The following is an 18,921-nucleotide window of genomic DNA, read 5'->3' as shown; positions in this document are numbered from 1 at the left end:
AACCATAAATACCAGATTGACATTTTACCTGCTTCCTCAACTCCTCCATCAATTGGATGTAACCGTAAACACCAGATTGACATTTTACCTGCTTCCTCAACTCCTCCATCAATTGGATGTATCCGTAAATATCAGATTGACATTTTACCTGTTTCCTCAACTCCTCCATCACTCGGATGTAACCGTAAACACCAGATTGACATTTTACCTGTTTCCTCAACTCCTCCATCAATTGGATGTATCCGTAAACACCAGATTGACATTTTACCGGTTTCCTCAACTCCTCCATCAATTGGATGTATCCGTAAACACCAGATTGACATTTTACCTGTTTCCTTAACTCCTCCATCAACTGGATATATCTGTAAACACCAGATTGACATTTTACCTGTTTCCTTAACTCCTCCATCAATTGGATGTAACCGTAAACACCAGATTGACATTTTATCTGCTTCCTTAACTCCTCCATCAACTGTATGTAACTGTAAACACCAGATTGACATTTTACCTGTTTCCTTAACTCCTCCATCACTTGGATGTATCCATAAAAACCAACTTCATTGGAACCTCCAACTGGTATCAAATATGAACTTTCTCCGGTCTGCTGCCTGTGAGAAAATAAAACACACTATCACATACACTGTACTCCTATATTGCAGGTAATGTATAGTGAAACCCCTGTAGACTGGACACCTTGGGACTAGAGGTGTAACGAATATGTGTCGTGGTCAATACGATACATGTTCATACTTATGTGTCAGATTAACTTCAATTTTCATCTATCGACAAGCCACCTTTTGCTTCCAAACTTTAGATGGCACAAACTTTGTAATGACATCACTACTGAGTACAAAGCCATATAATACTAATAGTGACACAAAGTCAGCATTGATTCATGTTTATTTTTTGATGGTTGCTTCGTCAGGTATGTTTTTTACGAAGTGACCAATTTCATGTTTTTAACTTGTGATGTGTGAAAACCCTATTTTAATGAAATGGTATGCAGTGAGTGACAATATGGCGTTCACACATGAGTTAACATAAAAATCATATTGGAAAAAAACATCATGCATGAAATGGTCTATTTATTATAAACATCTTTCCCAATTTTTTGGCAATATCTTTTGCATTGGCTTAACCAATTGAAAAAATGTAACACCATGATATATTTATACATCCAATGCTTCAAAAAGACTTTTGCTAAAAATTTACTTGACCATGGACTTAAAAAGAAATTGATAGCTACATTTAATTTAATAATTATGTTTAAAAATATTTTTAATATCTACAATTCAACGTGAAATGACCACTTCACAAATAAGTAATTAAATTTATTTGTTTTAAAACCACAAGTTATGACATCAGTTGTTGTAAAACATAGTTACGATATCTGTTGTCCATACCCATTATAAATGATAAACTGAAGTATTGTATGTTACATACTATAAATGATGTACTTGGTTAACTCAGCCAGTCTCTGCATGTTATATGTTAATAATAAATGACACACTGAAGTATTCAATGTTATATACTACAAATGGTGTACTTGATTAACTCAGTCAGTCGTAGCATGCTGTATGTTAAAATAAATAATGTACTTGATTAATTCAGCCAGTCGCAGCATGCTGTATGTACTTGATTAACTCGGCCAGTCGCAGTATGTTGTGTGTTACTATAAATGAGGTACTTGATTAATTCAGCCAGTTGCAGCATGCTGTATGTTACTATAAATGATGTACTTGATTAACTCGGCCGTTCACAGCATGCTGTATGTTACTATAAATGATGTACTTGAATAACTCAACCAGTCACAGCATGCTGTATGTTACTATAAATGATGTACTTGAATAACTCGGCCAGTCGCAGCATGCTGTATGTTACTATACATGATGTACTTGATTAACTCGGCCAGTCGCAGCATGCTGTATGTTACTATAAATGATGTACTTGAATAACTCTGCCAGTCGCAGCATGCTGTATGTTACTATAAATGATGTACTTGAATAACTCGACCAGTCGCAGCATGCTGTATGTTACTATACATGATGTACTTGATTAACTCTGCCAGTCGCAGCATGCTGTATGTTACTATACATGATGTACTTGAATAACTCTGCCAGTCGCAGCATGCTGTATGTTACTATACATGATGTACTTGAATAACTCGGCCAGTCGCAGCATGCTGTATGTTACTATAAATGATGTACTTCAGAACTCGGCCAGTCGCAGCATGCTGTATGTTACTATAAATGATGTACTTGAATAACTTGGCCAGTTGCAGCATGCTGTATGTTACTATAAATGATGTACTTCAGAACTCGGCCAGTCGCAGCATGCTGTATGTTACTATAAATGATGTACTTGAGTAACTCGGCCAGTCACAGCATGCTGTATGTTACTATAAATGATGTACTTGAGTAACTCGGCCAGTCGCAGCATGCTGTATGTTACTATAAAGGATGTACTTGAGTAACTTGGCCAGTCGCAGCATGTTGTATGTTACTATAAATGATGTACTTGAGTAACTCGGCCAGTCGCAGCATGCTGTATGTTACTATAAAGGATGTACTTGAGTAACTCGGCCAGTCACAGCATGTTGTATGTTACTATAAATGATGTACTTGAGTAACTCGGCCAGTCGCAGCATGCTGTATGTTACTATAAATTATGTACTTCAGAACTCGGCCAGTCACAGCATGCTGTATATTACTATAAATGATGTACTTGATTAACTCAGCCAGTCACAGCATGCTGTATGTTACTATAAATGATGTACTTGATTAACTCGGCCAGTCGCAGCATGCTGTATGTTACTATAAAGGATGTACTTGAGTAACTCGGCCAGTTGCAGCATGCTGTATGTTACTATAAATGATATACTTGAGTAACTCGGCCAGTCGCAGCATGCTGTATGTTACTATAAATTATGTACTTGAGTAACTCGGCCAGTCGCAGCATGCTGTATGGTACTTGAGTAACTCGGCCAGTCGCAGCATGCTGTATGTTACTATAAACGATATACTTGATTAACTCGGCCAGTCGCAGCATGCGGGGCCTCAGCTCGGTCAGATAGGCTGACTGTCTGGGTACGATGTACAGGTCAGCTCCACACATCCGGTCCAGCAACAGGTTCCCATTACATTCAACACTCGATTTACTCTGGAAGGATAATAAAGTCCAATTTGTAAGAAAGAAAAGGAAAAAAAAGACAGCAAGGGGGAGAAGTGGCCAGAGGCATGGGGGGGGGGGGGGGAGTAGGTAAGGAGGAAAAGGTAGGGCTCAGTAGAGTGGTGGGAAAGGAAAGGGAAAAGATAGAGCTCAGGGGAGGAGTGGGAAGAAAGGTGATATGGTAGGGTCAGGGGAGGGAAGGGGAGGGGTGGGAAGGGAAGAAAGTAGGGCTCAGAGGAGTGGTGGGAAGGGACTGGGATATTGTAGGGTACAGCTACCTGCAGTCCAGCTCCTTCAGTCATTCATTTCAACCTATTGTCATGCTTATATCCAATATATCTATGGCTTAACACTAAACCACCAAGGCCTGTGAATCAGTTTCATTTAGTTTCATGGATATATTCTAGTAACATTCAAAAACGCAGTCCTGAGCACACACCTCAGCACAAAGTATACATCAGCCATTGGGTGTCAAACCAGTGGTCAAGAGTAAGGTTGTTACATCAACTTCTCTATTGCTAACAACTAGCTAAACCATTCACCTCCTTCTCGAATGGTCGACAGCCCAGATAGCTGAGGCGTGTGCCCAGGACTGCATTCTTGAATGTTACTAGAATATATCCATGAAACTAAATGAAACTAATTCACAGGCGTCGGTGGTTTAATGTTAAGCTATCAGTTAATGAAAACGTTTGTTTTGTTTGACGACGTCACAAGAGCACATTGATTTATTAATCATCAGCTATGGGATGTCAAACTGGGTTCATATCCAGGTATCGGCTCCCACTGAGAGTGAGTTTTGTCATCGCTACAACAACAACAACTCTATCAATAACATTTCATTTCATTGGAACTTATTTTTGTGCTTATATCCAATTAAGGTTCAAGCACACTGTCCTGGGCACACACATCAGCTATTTGAGTTGTCTGTTCAGGACTGTGGGTTAGTTGTTAGTTGTCAATGGTTAGTGAGAGAGAAGAGGGTGTAGTGGTCTTACACCAAACCACTGAGTCATTAAAACTTGCTCTGGGTGGGAGCCAGTACCTGGCTGTGAACCTTGTATCTACCAGCCTTATGTCACATGGCTTAACCACGACACCACCAAGGCTGGTGCAAAGTCATAAACGTATACTAGCAGATTATGACTTTATTGGATATAAGCACGAAAATAAGTTGAAATAAAATAAATGAATGACTAAGTTGCTTTAATAGGTCATCATAATCTCTGATAGAAACAATGGATGCAGGATAAATCCCTGTAATTGGTTACAAGCATGAAAATGAAGATAAAGGAAGGAAATGAAGGAATGCACTGCACCTGGATGTCGCCTCGGAGGAAGAGGTGAGGCTCCAGACCGAGCTGGCGGGACGCGACGGCCACCGCTCGACAGTGATTGGACTGAACGCCCCCACACGTGATCACATGACGACAGTTATGCTTCACAGCATCAGCCAATAGAAACTCAAGTTTTCTAACCTGAAACCAAAGTTAAAGTTTGTTTTGTTTAATGACACCACTAGAGCACATTGATTTATTAATCATTAGCTATTAAATATTAACATTTTGTGTAATTTTGACATATAGATTTAGAGAAAACCTGATAAAATGTTCCATTAGTAGCAAGGGATCTTTTAAATGCACCATCCCACAGACAGGATAGCACACACTGTGCTTTTAACATGCCAATCGTGGTGTACTGGCTGCAACAAGTAACCTGAAACCAGTGCAACAATTTACCTTTGTCATATCTGTAAACCTTTTCAAAAGTGATTTGATAAAATGATTTGAAAAATGCTTGATTTCACAAAACAATGCATGATTTTGAATTAATGCTTGACCTGATGAAAAGCTTATTTGATAAAACACTTTATTTGAAATATGCTTGATTTGATGAAATGCTTCATTTTGCCCCAAACATTACTGATGAAGTTTGTTTTGTATTCAAAATACTTATACTGTTATGTACAGTGGTGGCAGGCCAAGGAATTCTGAAAAGGGGAAAGGAGGCAAAGTGCTAAATGCACTGATACCCTAGTTAAAGTTTGTTTTGTTTAACAACACCACTAGAGCACACTGATTTATTAATCATCAGCTATTGGATGTCAAACATCTGGTAATTTTGACATATAGTCTTAGAGAGGAAACCCGCTACATTTTTTCATTAGTAGCAAGGGATCTTTTATATGCACCATCCCACAGACAGGACCACACATACCATGGTCTTTGATATACCAGTCGTGGTGCACTGGAGTGACAGTGCAGATTGTCTATCAATCACCTGAATGCTCTCCACTTGGTGAAGTCGTTTTCACCATCTGGAACTTGTGAATTTATGATATTAATGAGCACCAAATGAACGCAGCACAATGTTACCTTGTTTCCGGACAAAGTACTTCCTGTCATGTCATCTCTCTTGATGTGAACGCTGAATCCATGGGGAATATCCGGAATCTTCCACTCATCAATAGGGGTGTCAGGGTGAGCAAGCTGAAATATGAGTGGTCTGATGTCAACTTTGGTGAACATATTTCAAGGCAAACTGATGGAAAACAAAAGTTAGTTCAGGTGAGACATAGTCAGTGGCAAGGAGCTTACCTGATGTGTGGTCATTCTGGGATCTATCCAGGTCTGTGGACCCATTGGGCTATTTCTTATTCCAGCCAGTGCACCACGACTGGTATATCAAAGGCAATGGTATGTATTATCCTGTCTTTTTAAAATTCATCAAGTACATGTGTGCTTTATACCTTAGTTAAAGTTTGTTTTGTTTAACAACACCACTAGAGAACGTTGATTTATTAATCATCGGCTACCGGATGTCAAACATTTGCTAATTCTGACATAGTTTTAGAGAGGAAACCTGCTACATTTTCCCATTTGTAGCAAGGGATCTACCCACCTACACCCACCGACCCCCTCACCCCCCGATAAACATCTATTGTATGCACGTTCGATGAAATATGGGCTCAGTTTGTTTAGGTTTTTTCACCTTTGTTGATAAAAAGTTAAAGTTTGTTTTGTTTAATGATATTAGAGCTGGGCGGTACATACCGTCCAGTATCGGTATCATGCCAATACCAATTTACTGTACCGAGCAAATTTCAAAATACAAAAATTTTGGTATTGAAAAATATTATCTCTCATTTTGTAAATCACTAATAATATATCTAACCAACACAAAATAGCTGAAAAGAAGAGAGATGAGGGTCTTGTGTATGGAATTTAATTTTATTTAGATACAATTTGCGGGCGAGACTTAACTTGGGCATGCATTTAAAGTCGAGTATACTGAACATACCACTTGACATCAGTATTAGTACTGGTATTGTGTCAATACCGAATACAATACCGATATCTAGGTAAATCACCCCAAAAATACCAATACCGATACTGAACCTGAAATTTCAATACAGCCCAGCTCTAAACGACACCACTGGAGCACACTGATTTATTAATCATCGGCTATTGGATGTTACACATTTGGTAATTTTGACATATAGTCTTACAGAGAAAGTTTTGTTATTATAAATCACATAACCACGTACCACCAAACCAAGTTATCTTCCCTGGTGTTAGCTCTGTGCATGTTTCAAAGCAAGTGTCCAGTTTTGTTCAGTAATGAGAGATGGGTTGTAGCCCAGTGGTAAAACGCTTGCCTGGTGCACAGTCAGTCTAGGATCGATCCCTGTCATTGGGCTATTTCTCATTCCTGCTAGTGCACCACGACTGGTACATCAATGGCCGTGATATGTGCTATCCTGTCTGTGGGATGGTGTATATAAAAGATCCCTTGCTACTAATTATGGAAAAATATAGCAGGTTTCCTCTCTAAGTATATGTCAGAATTCCAAAATGTGTGACATCCAGTAGTTGATGATTAATAAATCAATGGGCTCTAGTGGTGTCGTTAAACAAAACAAACTTTTATATATATCTATCTCTCTCTCTCTCTCTCTCTCTCTCTCTCTCTCTCTCTCTCTCTCTCTCTCTCTCTCTCTCTCTCTCTCTCTCTCTCTCTCTCTCTCTCTCTCTCTATCTATTTATCTATCTATTTATTTGTTTATCTATCTATATAGATATCATGTAAATAAAAATGCAAATAATTGTTTCTTAAAGGTATGTTAGTCAAACTGGTTTTTTGCCAAGGACATTTTCTTAATTGCAGTGGTTGTGCGTATGTACATGACCTCATATTTAATAACTGGTCTCTCCAGTTTGTCCCCCTCCCCATACCCACAGACACGCACACATGCTGGCATCTTTCAACACATACTGATAATGTACATGACCTCATATTTAATAACTGGTCTCTCCAGTTTGTCCCCCTCCCCATACCCACAGACACGCACACATGCTGGCATCTTTCAACACATACTGATAATGTACATGACCTCATATTTAATAACTGGTCTCTCCAGTTTGTCCCCCTCCCCATACCCACAGACACGCACACATGCTGGCATCTTTCAACACATACTGATAATGGTTTCAGGTACATGTAAGGTGTTAAAAGAATGAAAAATAAAATGGACAGAGATTTATCCAGGCATTCTATGGGTCAAAACCTTAAATTCAGGCAAAAAGTATACAGATATTTTTTGCAAAATGTGCTAACCTGAGACTTTTTACCATGTATTTCCATCATTCTACCCTCAAAATTAGTTGGAATCCATGTAAAAATGCATAGTGATTCATTTGCAACCCTATATAGTTGTCTGATAATAATGCTAATACGAATAAATGTTGTTATCCAGATTCAGGCTTTTTTTTTTAATTTAGGCAAAATCCAGCCTGCCCCCTACAAACGTGGGAGCCTGTATGCCTATGTTAATCGCTGACTGACTGGGATTACTTGTTGGTGGACCACAGATGAGAATTCCCCATCACAAAAAATCTGGTAAATTACAGCGGCTTATTTATAAAATTGTTTAAAAAACATAATGTTTCACAGGTTAAAACTACATTCCCTGGAATATTTTTATTATTTAAGCATATAGAACAGAAAATCCAATTACGTTTGGTGCATATATGACGCCGCACTCCGCATCGGTTTCACTACGCTGGCTTATCCAGGTCAAAAACAAAGCCATGATTTTGAAAGTGGAACACTTTTGATGGGCTCGTACCGATCTCGGTTTCCATTGGCTTATCACAAGTATAGAATTCCCCAACAAGAGATCACGTGAGATTTCGCAATTTTTGAACAAATTTAACTGTCTTGATTGTGGGGTCGTCTCATATCTCCAAAACATATTTATATCCATAGAGGTTTGGTACAACACCTTTCCAGGGGTCGGTGAGTGGGGGATTTGCCTTGAAATTTTGACAGTGGCCAGCTGTTGGCATATGCGTTACATGTACATGTAAGGGGGTGTTACTAATTACGTAACGCTCTAGGGGTAGAGGAAGAGGGTACTGTGTTCGATTTACGTAACATTTTTCAAGACTACATGCTATTTTTATTCATTACTTAGACTTAAAAAGGTGTTTTTTGGAAATGCATGGTCAGTCTAGGATCGATCCCCATTGGCGGGTATACAAAAAGACCATGGTATGTGATATCCTGTCTGTGGGATGGTACATATAAACAATCCCTTGCTAAAAAAAAAAATGTAGCAGGTTTCCAAGGCGCGTGTATAGGGATTTCAGTGGGGTTGGGGTTATAGACTGTGTTAAGCGAAGTTTATATGGGGCCATGCTCCCTCAAAAAATACATTTCAATTTTGTTTAAGCTTGGGCAAGTAAGGGTTTCGACCTCCAATACCGTCCCCCTGCACATGCACCCGATTCCTCTCTAAGATTATATGTCAAAATTACCCAATGTTAGACATCCAACAGCAGATGGAAGGAAGGATAGGATATGTTTTATTTAACGACGCACTCAACACATTTTATTTACGGTTGTATGGGGTCGGATGATTATTAAATCAATATGCTTTATCTTTGATGTCCTTAAACAACCCACCCCACCCCGCAACTTTACCCTTTCCAAACAAAATATTTATTTGAATTTGTAGATTTTAACACGTAAAATTAAGTGAAAACGTTCATGGTCTACTTTAGTATATTTTATTTTAAAAATATATACATGATTAATGTGTTACTAGTATACAAACTAAACTTTGAAAGTTCTACTGACACTTTATAAAATATCAATTCTGTAATAGGAAGGTACGACTGTCGATAATACGTTGTCAAGATCAAACCGGTTTTAACTAAAGACTCTAGTACCATATCCTCAACTGAACGTTCTTCGTACAGCGCAAGATTTCTCTTTTAATTTTTTGAGACGAACCCTACAATTTGAAATCGGCAAACGCATGTGTTAACTGAAACTGACAACAGGCTGTCGTTTGTGCTTTGCCGAGCTATGGTGGCACAGGCGACGAATCAAGCATATACATTTGACGATATCTGTTCATAGCAAACACACACAACTTTTTTAAAAGTGCATTTGAGCTTGTATTTTACATCTGTACATGATGTTATAATATGGTAACCAGATAATGTAATAATAATAATGCACGACAGTCAAGACTCTTAAGGTGGTTCGGCGAAAATTTTAAAAATATAATGACCTGAAAGACGATTTCCTGACATTTGAGTAAAAAAACCTAATCATTTTCTAATTATTCTACGTATAAAATCCGGAATGCTCGGGTGAAACAGCAAATTTTGACAAAATCAGGCAGCATAAAAATCTGGAATTCGGGTAAATCTGGAGGATTCTCATCTATGGTGAAACCCTAGAGTACCTCAGGCCCATAGCCAATGGGGGTCAGGGGGTCCATTGACCCCCCCCCCCCCCCGGCATTTTTTTTTCAATATGCTCCCGGACCCCCCTGAGCGCTTCGTACTCTCATGTGAGACACTTCATGCCTCACCATAAGCCTACACGACCCCACCCCCCAAAACAATCCTGGCTATGGGCCTGTACCTTGACTCTGTGTGTAGGTTTGTTCTGCAGTCTCTCCGCCCAGTCAGGTACTGTATACTCCTCTAGCATATCGCTCATGTCCCTGCTTATGCCAGAAGTTCTCCTTAAAATACGGCCAATATTATAATTATTTCCAAAATTGGTTCTTGGAAACAAAATGAACCTTCTGATGCCTAAAGCAGCCAAACTGAAAAGCTTATGACTCATAACTGATTAACTGCTGATAATACACCATATGTAGGTGACTACAGTCACAGTAACCACCACGATAACAAAACTATATGACCCATTAATTTGAGGTTATATGTACGTATTATACATCCAAAGGCTTATCGAGTTCATGCTCTATAGACAAATGAACTGAACAGACGGAGTTCACAGCAGTGCAAATAAACTCATAAGCCTGAGTTAATAAAACCCCGTAATAGTTTGGTACCACTGACAAAAGATGTCCAAAATATATTTATAGTTTCAAAGCCGACCCTTTTGATATGAAAAAATCCATTAAATGTCATTAAACGAAAATGAACAACTTAACAAACTGTATAATAACTAAGTTGGCTCAATCGAGTGGTCAAGTTTACATAGGCCTACTATTAATAGTATTAATTTATAGTTGATTAGTTTCCTCCATTTCAAAAGTAGGCTCTAGCTGTAAGAAGCACATGAAGATTAATTTTTATTAAAAGTTGAAAACATATTGTGAGGTATGTGATGTGTATTGTTAATTGCCTTTATTAGAGAAGAAACAAGTAGCATTGTATTTGGATAGGTTCAACATCTTACATAACTCATATTACAGATGGAAGTTTGAATTAAATAGAACCCTCTTTATTCTCCTAAAACTATTCTTTTCCACCGTATTTTAACACAAATTAAAGTTATAGACAAAAAGAAACATGTTTCAAATAAATATAAACAGGCTATAACGAATGCATTTCAGCACGAACTCTTCCCACCTTCCATTTGTGTTAACTAAAGGCACGTTTAGCACGTGCAGAAATCTTTTACGTTAAAGGAAACAAGACCACACGTACGTCCGTCAATTGCGGGAAGATGGCAGGGAAGTATGAGAAACTGAAGGAGCTTGGCTGTGGAAGTTTTGGAAAAGCTTGGTTAGCTTTAGATAAGAGCACCAGAACGAAATGTGTGCTGAAAGAAATCAAGGTGTCGGTGCTAAGCGACAAAGAGGTAGACCAGGCGCTAGCTGAAGTCTCCATCTTGGCGAGGTGCAGGCACCATAACGTGATTCGCTACGCCGACGCTTATGTCGACAAACGGGACGGCACGCTCAACATCGCGATGGAATACGCCGACGGAGGTACATACAGTCATGTTCGTCCAGACACTGATCGTAATATATCATGGGCGGATCCAGGGGGGGGGGGACCAGGGGGACGCGTCCCCCCCAAAATTGTTCAAGTGCCCTCAAAATGTCCAAGTGCCCTTTTTGTTTGTAGAATTTTTTTTTTTTTAAGTAAACAATAATTATATTGTAGATAAATGAAGGAAAAATATCCGCCCGGTCCCCCCCTCCCTAACCCTAACCCTAACCTTAACCCCAACCCTAACCCTAACCCTAACCCTAACCCTAACCATAACCATAACCCCTAACCCCTAACCCTAAACCCTAAACCCTAACCCCTAACTAAAAATAATAATGGAGGGGACCGGGCGGATATTATACCGAACCTCAATGGGGCCCCATTGAGACTCAATAACACAGACACATATCTGCAAGCTTGCGCATGTACACGAAAATCTTGATTTCATTTAGGTATAATATCCGCCCGGTCCCCTCCATTATTATTTTTAGTTAGGGTTAGGGGTTGGGGTTAGGGTTAGGGGTGGGTATTTTTCCGTTACTGGGCCCTGAGGTGCTTGGATCATAGGATTGAACCACATTAGTGAACCCATTCTCTGGGTTTTTCCAGTCACAACCATTGCACCATGACTAGACTGTCAAAGGTTGTGGTATGTGAACTGGCACATGGAGGAAGTTTTTTTGGAGGGTCAAAAGCCCTCGCCTCCCTTGGTTATGCAAGGTATAACATGTAGTATATGATATGGAATGGTATTTTGGCGTGTTAAGATGTGTTAGAAAATAAAATGAAAAAAGTTAGGTTTTTTTAACGACACCACCAGAGCACATTGAGCTATTCGATGTCAAACATTTGGTAATTTTGACACATAGTCTTAGATAGGAAACACGCTACATTTTCCCCATTAGTAGCAAGGGATCTTTTATATGCACCATCTCAGACAAGATAACACATACCTTTAATATACCAGTCGTGGTGCACTGGCTGGAATGACAAATAACCCAATTGGCCCACCAATGGGGATTGATCCTAGATGAACATGCATTAAGTGAGCACTTTACCACTGGGCTACATCCCAGATGTGTTAGTCCCAGAAAACAGCTGTGAGATGATGGGCTGTACATAGTACTGTGCTACATCCCACCCCATAAAGATGTGTTAATCCCAGAAAACAGCTGAGATATGATGGGTTGTACATAGTACTGTGCTACATCCCACCCCATAAAGATGTGTTAGTCCCAGAAAACAGCTGAGATATGATGGGTTGTACATAGTACTGTGCTACATCCCACCCCGTAAAGATGTGTTAGTCCCAGAAAACAGCTGAGATATGATGGGTTGTACATAGTACTGTGCTACATCCCACCCCGTAAAGATGTGTTAGTCCCAGAAAACAGCTGAGATATGATGGGTTGCACATAGTACTGTGCTACATCCCACCTCATAAAGATGTGTTAATCCCAGAAAACAGCTGAGATATGATGGGTTCTACATAGTACTCCAAATTAGTTGGTTGGTTAAAGTGACAGACCCTAGTTTTTAAACACAACAACATATTTTCCGATGTTAGAATCATTTTTGTTAACTGAAATCAAACATTACTTGTATTTTATTGATTATTCATCTCCAAACATCTAAATCGTTTTTGTCATCCTGGTGTTTGTAATACCATGAAATGAATTTGTGATAGTTTTAAAACGCATATAGCTATGAGAAGTAAGTTTTGGAGATGAGCTCTAGTCTGTTTTAAAGGTATTTCCTTATTTCAATGTCACTCTCTCTTGTTTTACTCTATTATAACATTATCCATGCCTGACATCAGACTTGACAGACGTGCCTGCAACCTTTGGGGTATAGGGGCACGTTAATACAGTTCAGAGACCGTGACCAGATGTGTTCCCACAGGTTAAAACTAGGGTCTGCGCTTTTAAACGTGATGTTATTTTGGTTCATGTCTTCCTACTTTGGAGTTAACTGGGTCCATTTAAATATTCCAAAATGGCAATTTGTTTTTAAAAAGTTTGTTTTGTTTAACGACACCACTAGAAACATATTGATGTATTAATCATCGGCTATTGGATGTCAAACATTTGGTAATTTGGACATATAGTCTTAGAGAGGAAACCCACCATTTTATTCCATCAGTTGCAAGGGATCTTTTATATCGAGTAGGCAGGAGAGCCTTTGATATACCAGTTGTGGTGCCCTGGCTGGAACAAGAAATGGCCCAGTAGGTTGTTTTTAAATGATGTTAACGATCATTGTGAAGTGCTGGTTGATAAAAATATACTGGGTAGATCATTATTAATGTTTCAGTTCTATGTATATTTTACATTAATAAAAACCGTTAATTTCTAGAAAAGAATCTAAATTAAATTCCAGGTGACCTCCAGAAGGCTATACTGCAAAGGCAAGGTCTCCATTTTCCAAAAGAGGTGAGAACTGTGGAAACAAATTGTTTCAGTTTTTCAGAAAACAAATTTCGAAACTAACCAACCATAAGCATACGAGACAGGGGGAGCAACTGTCACCTGGTCCTGGTGAAATCCTCAAATTTGGGGTTGAGTGTGCGTCATTACATAAACGATTTCCTTCCTTCCTTCCTCAAATTTGGGAAAAAACTGAGAAATTCAGACAAAATGAGATGGCCCGAACACTTTTCATCATACATTTTTATCATTCTACCCACAATATTAGTTATAATCCATTAATAATAAGTGGCGATTCATTTGCAACCCTATATATAGCTGTTTGGCAGTAATGCTAATATGAATAAACATTGTAATCCAGATTTAGGCACTTCTGTTTAATTTGTGCAAAAATCAGCCCTCTGCCACCCCACCCACAAAAATGGGAGCCTGTACACTGTAAAACTACAGGTGACTCCCAAATGATCACTGATGTAAAACACATTGGGCCTATTTCATATGTCTAGGTTATCGGTGGGTTTTGGAAACATGGTTTAAACCTAGGTTAAACCCTGGGTCATGTTTACTGTGCATTTCGCATGTCAGGTTTTCAATAACCCTAGTTTAACGCTGGGTTACAATTGTATTGCTTGTTTAAACCTGCCCTTGAGGTGGTTTTTTGCTGGGTTTGCTCAAAGTAACTTTTCTTCATGGATAATTTCGACAGAAAAATCATGTTTAACGTCAGTATTGCAGACCCATGAAATGTGAACATATTTTAGAGATCATTTGAAGCCACTACAGAAGCGAATACAGGGTGGGCATGGGGGGGGGGGTTGGAACTCCCTCCCCCTTTAGATAAGATGCCCTTTTGCCTTTTGTTTTTAACACGACTGTATAATTAGATCCACCCCTTCACCATGTTCAAGGTGAACAAACAATAAAGCGTCTGAGATATATAGAGGATAATAAATGAGATACCAGTTATTATCAAATTTATATCCCAAGTCAAATAATTTTTAGTTGTCGCGAGCTTTAGCGAGTGACAAATGAAAAGTATTTCACTCGGAACATAAATTTGATAACAAGTGATACCGAGATTGCTATTCTGTTTATTACCCCAGCTATGTTTTCTCTAAACGCCTTTATTTTAGACACACATGCACGTACATGTATGCTATAGAAACAATGTAAACCACTTTACACACTGTTCTGGGTATTGCTATAACTTTGCATTTTAATCACGTTCACAGATAATTTTCAAAAACAAAAGTTATCGTTATTCTGCTAAAAATATAAATAATGATTTGCATCAAAATGACATTTTGTTATAAATTTAACATTAAAACAGTCATGAACACAAACTCATCAAAGTACATGACGTCATTTTGTGTGTTTGCCAAATTGTGATGTTATATTTAGTACCAACAAAGTCATTGGTTTGTAAGCGTCAAATCATCCAGTAATATTGTATGTCACACCACTGCAGAATATTTCTCATTGAGAAAATATGGAAAATATTTTCCCCGTTATGAGTGGTCACTGGGGTAATAAATATAGTTATTTACTAAATTAGTAAAAATAAACATTTTCTTCATTGTGTATGAACTGCATGAAAACAGGAAGTACTAACATTGGAAGTTGATCGGTTACCACCGGTATCAAAGCAATAATCATCTATCATAGACTGCAGTCTTATAATGACATACTTTCGTGTTTGTCTCATCTTAATAAAGGGGGAACAAGGCGATATCGGTAGTACTAAACCAAATAACTTCCGGCTGGGTCAAAGTTCGAGGTGCACCCAACTTTTGATAGAGAAGTGAACACCACAAGTCCATGTGATTGGTTATAAATGTGTGTGTTGGTTGTAAAAAATAATAGTTTCATCTGGGTAAAAAAAATGTGCAATTTTATTTCATCTAGTACCAGTGTGTCAAGTAGCCTTGTGCTTGAAACATGTATGGGGTACCTGTAAAAAAAGGTACTCGAATTTTGTGCGAAACTAGGGTAATCATAGATGCTACCAGTTATCTCAGAAACGAGCAGCTTGACCCACATTTTTTTCTGATTCACTTTAAGTGTAAGGGGTGGTAGTATTTATATCCGTGGCGTTTATGTCGGTTGATACGTTGCAGGTAGGAGTTTTAGCCACATATGTTACTATTGTCGTCTATGGGATTTGATTTGGTAGTATACACCCTATAGGCCCACAGTTTTGAAAAATTGACCAAACGTTGTCTCGGTGCTCTCAGGTGTACGCGTCCCATCTTTTGTTTTTTTATATTATGTTAGAATTAAAGGTAAATGCCAATAACAAAACGTTTATTCATATCTGCATTATTACCAACAGCTATGTAGGGTTCTGTAAGCATTTGACATGGATAATAAGTAATATTGTGAGTAAAATGATGGAAATACATGGTGAAATGTTTTCAGGCCAGCTCATTTTGCCCAAATATGTCCATAATTTTGTACAGAATGTAAAGGTTTGCTCCACATTTGGGGATGGGGGTGGGGGGGGGAGCAGGTGGTAGCTAATCTCGAGCGCGAATGCTAATAATATACCTGTAACGAATTTCAGCTAGGTAACCCATGTAAAAAGCGTGGTTTTGTAAACACGGGTAAAACACACACATGTAATGCACCACAGGTGTAGGTCTTGGTCAGGTTTTTCAGTGTTTTACGTAAACCAGTGTTAAACCTAGGTTTTGATATAACCCGGTGTTTCAAAACCCACACATATGAAATCGGCCCATTGTGTGACTGTACAGGATCTAAGTGTTGAGATCCAGAAACCACCCATCCCTGCCCTTTACTTGTCATTTTATTGTTCAGAATTGTTCTTTCTGTAAAATAGTAAACTGTTATCAATGTAAGTAATTGTTCAGTGATGTTTTCTCAGATCTGCATGCCTCCAGATGCCAAAAAGGTATGATAAACACTTTGTGTTTCATCGGTCATTTTCATTAATCTAGTAGACCATGATTACGTACCTTTCTGTTTCTCAGACACTGATATTCTAAACAAGAAACTATATTTAGTATGTAATAAGGGCTTAACCCAAAGATGGCATCGATGGCAATTGTCTTTATTGAGATATAAATTGCTGTGGCTAGGGACCATCATCAATGGCACTTTTGTGCCAACAGTAAAGCTCCTGAACAATGACAAAATATATACAGCTGGTTAGCCCGAGTACTCTGATGGTAAGAGAGCTAGACAGACATTTGGACAGTTATCAACACACTCTTACTGTCAGAGACCAATCTATATAAATGTAATGCAATCACTGCCTACCAAACGGTAGTCAAAGATTCCCATTCTAATAAACAACAATCCTATGTTTGACATTAAATACCTTTACGTTGATCATTTTCAGTGTCCCTGACAAAAATAAATCATATACATGTATTAAACACTAATACAAACACAACAGGAAGAAACTTGTCAGCAAATTAGGATTACACAGAATTTAAATATACATTGGTCTCTTGACTGGGAGAGTGTTGATAACTTTCCAAATGTCCGTCTAGCTGTCTCACTGTTGGAGTACTTGGGCTAACACCTGGTGTACATTACATGAAAGTATTTAATGTTTGCACATTTGAAATATGTGTACATACAGCAAAATAACCTTTCAGACATGTTTATTTGCTGCAAAAGTCACTTGAAAAAAATTGCAATAGGCAGACTCAAAAATTGGTTTTGGTGGGACGTTTCACCCATGGCAATTATTTTGAAAACTGCAGTGGGAGATAAGTTAAGTTCTTGTGTAATGTTACTGTTTAGTTTGTTAATCTCAAAACATAAATTACATGGCAGCAAACTCACGACAGTCTGGTTAATGGTAAATGTTAGTTTTGTTTAACAACACAGGCTTTTCAAAATTGCAAGAATAATAATTTTGTTCGAGCATTGTTCACACAAATCTAATTTCGCATAACCTATTTTCCTGTTAGCACATTAAATCTGTGACACCATTTACATGGACATACCGGGTTACGCAAAAAGAAAATGGGTTACCTGAATTTATTTTTGCGTAACCATAAATGGTGTACCAGTATGCAAATATTCAATTGTCAGAGGCATGTGACACCACTAGAGCACATTGATAATTAATCATCGGCTATTGGATGTAGTCTTAGAGAGGAAACCCACTACATTTTTTTCCATCAGTAGCAAGGTATCTTTTTATATGCACCATCCCACAGAAGGATAGCACATACCACAGCCTTTGATATAACAGTCGTGCACTAGCACTGGTAATTCGTAGTCATCAGAGGAAACCCACTACATTTATTCCTAATGCAGAAAGGGATCTTTTATATGCACTTTCCACCAGATAGGATAGTACATACCACAGCCTTTGACCAGTTTAAAAAAACAAAGCTGTAATGGTGAAAATTATTTGGCACCATCTAATATAATAACTAAGGGTATCAATGCATTCAGCACTTGGCCTATACTTTCAACTTTTCACCTGAGGTGCTTATATCGCAGGATCGAATCACCTTGGTGGATCCATTCAACCAATTGTTTTTTTTCTCTCGTTCCAAAAAGTTGTTGTAGTGGGTTTTTTTAAAATAGCAGCTAGAGGCCAATGGAAATGTGGCCTGCTGGAAATAAAGACCTCACAGGGTGAGTGGAGGGTTTGGGAGAATGTGTTGAAAATTAGGACACCTAAGATATATTTTAGAGCATTATAAAACAAAATCACAAGCTAAATAGAAGATGAGATGATTGTACATATGTACATACCTACCTACCTACATACATACATACATACATACATACACACACACACACACACACACACACACATACATACAAACACATACACACATACACATACATACACACACACATACACATGACATTTGAGGGAATTCAGATTTACAAGGGTTCAGTTTTGAGGGAATTCCGATTTACAAAGGTTCGGTTTTGAGGGAATTCCGATTTACAGAGGGTTCGGTTTTGAGGGAATTCTGATTTACAAGGGTTCGGTTTTGAGGGAATTCCGATTTACAGAGGGTTCTGTTTGGAGGGAATTCCAATTTACAAGGGTTCGGTTTTGAGGGAAT

At 38.4% G+C, this 18,921-nt stretch overlaps 2 protein-coding genes across 2 annotated transcripts in view; one reads left to right on the top strand and one right to left on the bottom strand.

The window, feature by feature from the left end:
• The window catches only part of LOC121374257 (bifunctional D-cysteine desulfhydrase/1-aminocyclopropane-1-carboxylate deaminase, mitochondrial-like), a 30,315-nt gene extending 19,598 nt beyond the window's left edge, over window positions 1–10,717 (bottom strand). The window contains exons 1-5 of the mRNA XM_041501286.1: window positions 10,108–10,717; window positions 5,544–5,657; window positions 4,488–4,646; window positions 3,023–3,159; window positions 509–608 (exon numbers count right to left, since the gene is read on the bottom strand). Coding sequence (XP_041357220.1) covers window positions 509–608; window positions 3,023–3,159; window positions 4,488–4,646; window positions 5,544–5,657; window positions 10,108–10,314 — 717 coding nt within the window. The 5' untranslated portion in view covers window positions 10,315–10,717. The remainder of the gene's footprint in view (window positions 1–508; window positions 609–3,022; window positions 3,160–4,487; window positions 4,647–5,543; window positions 5,658–10,107) is intronic.
• Window positions 10,718–11,145: 428 nt separating this feature from the next.
• Window positions 11,146–18,921, top strand: part of LOC121374250 (cytokinesis protein sepH-like) — a 30,409-nt gene continuing 22,633 nt past the window's right edge. Inside the window, exons 1-2 of the mRNA XM_041501274.1 lie at window positions 11,146–11,428; window positions 13,812–13,864. Of these exons, the coding sequence (XP_041357208.1) occupies window positions 11,164–11,428; window positions 13,812–13,864 (318 nt within the window). The 5' untranslated portion in view covers window positions 11,146–11,163. The remainder of the gene's footprint in view (window positions 11,429–13,811; window positions 13,865–18,921) is intronic.

Source organism: Gigantopelta aegis, chromosome 1 (assembly GCF_016097555.1).
Source record: "Gigantopelta aegis isolate Gae_Host chromosome 1, Gae_host_genome, whole genome shotgun sequence".
In the NCBI taxonomy this organism is placed as follows: Eukaryota; Metazoa; Mollusca; class Gastropoda; order Neomphalida; family Peltospiridae; genus Gigantopelta; species Gigantopelta aegis.
The sequence above is the reverse complement of the archived record's forward strand: the minus strand, read 5'-3'. Positions and strand labels throughout refer to the sequence as shown.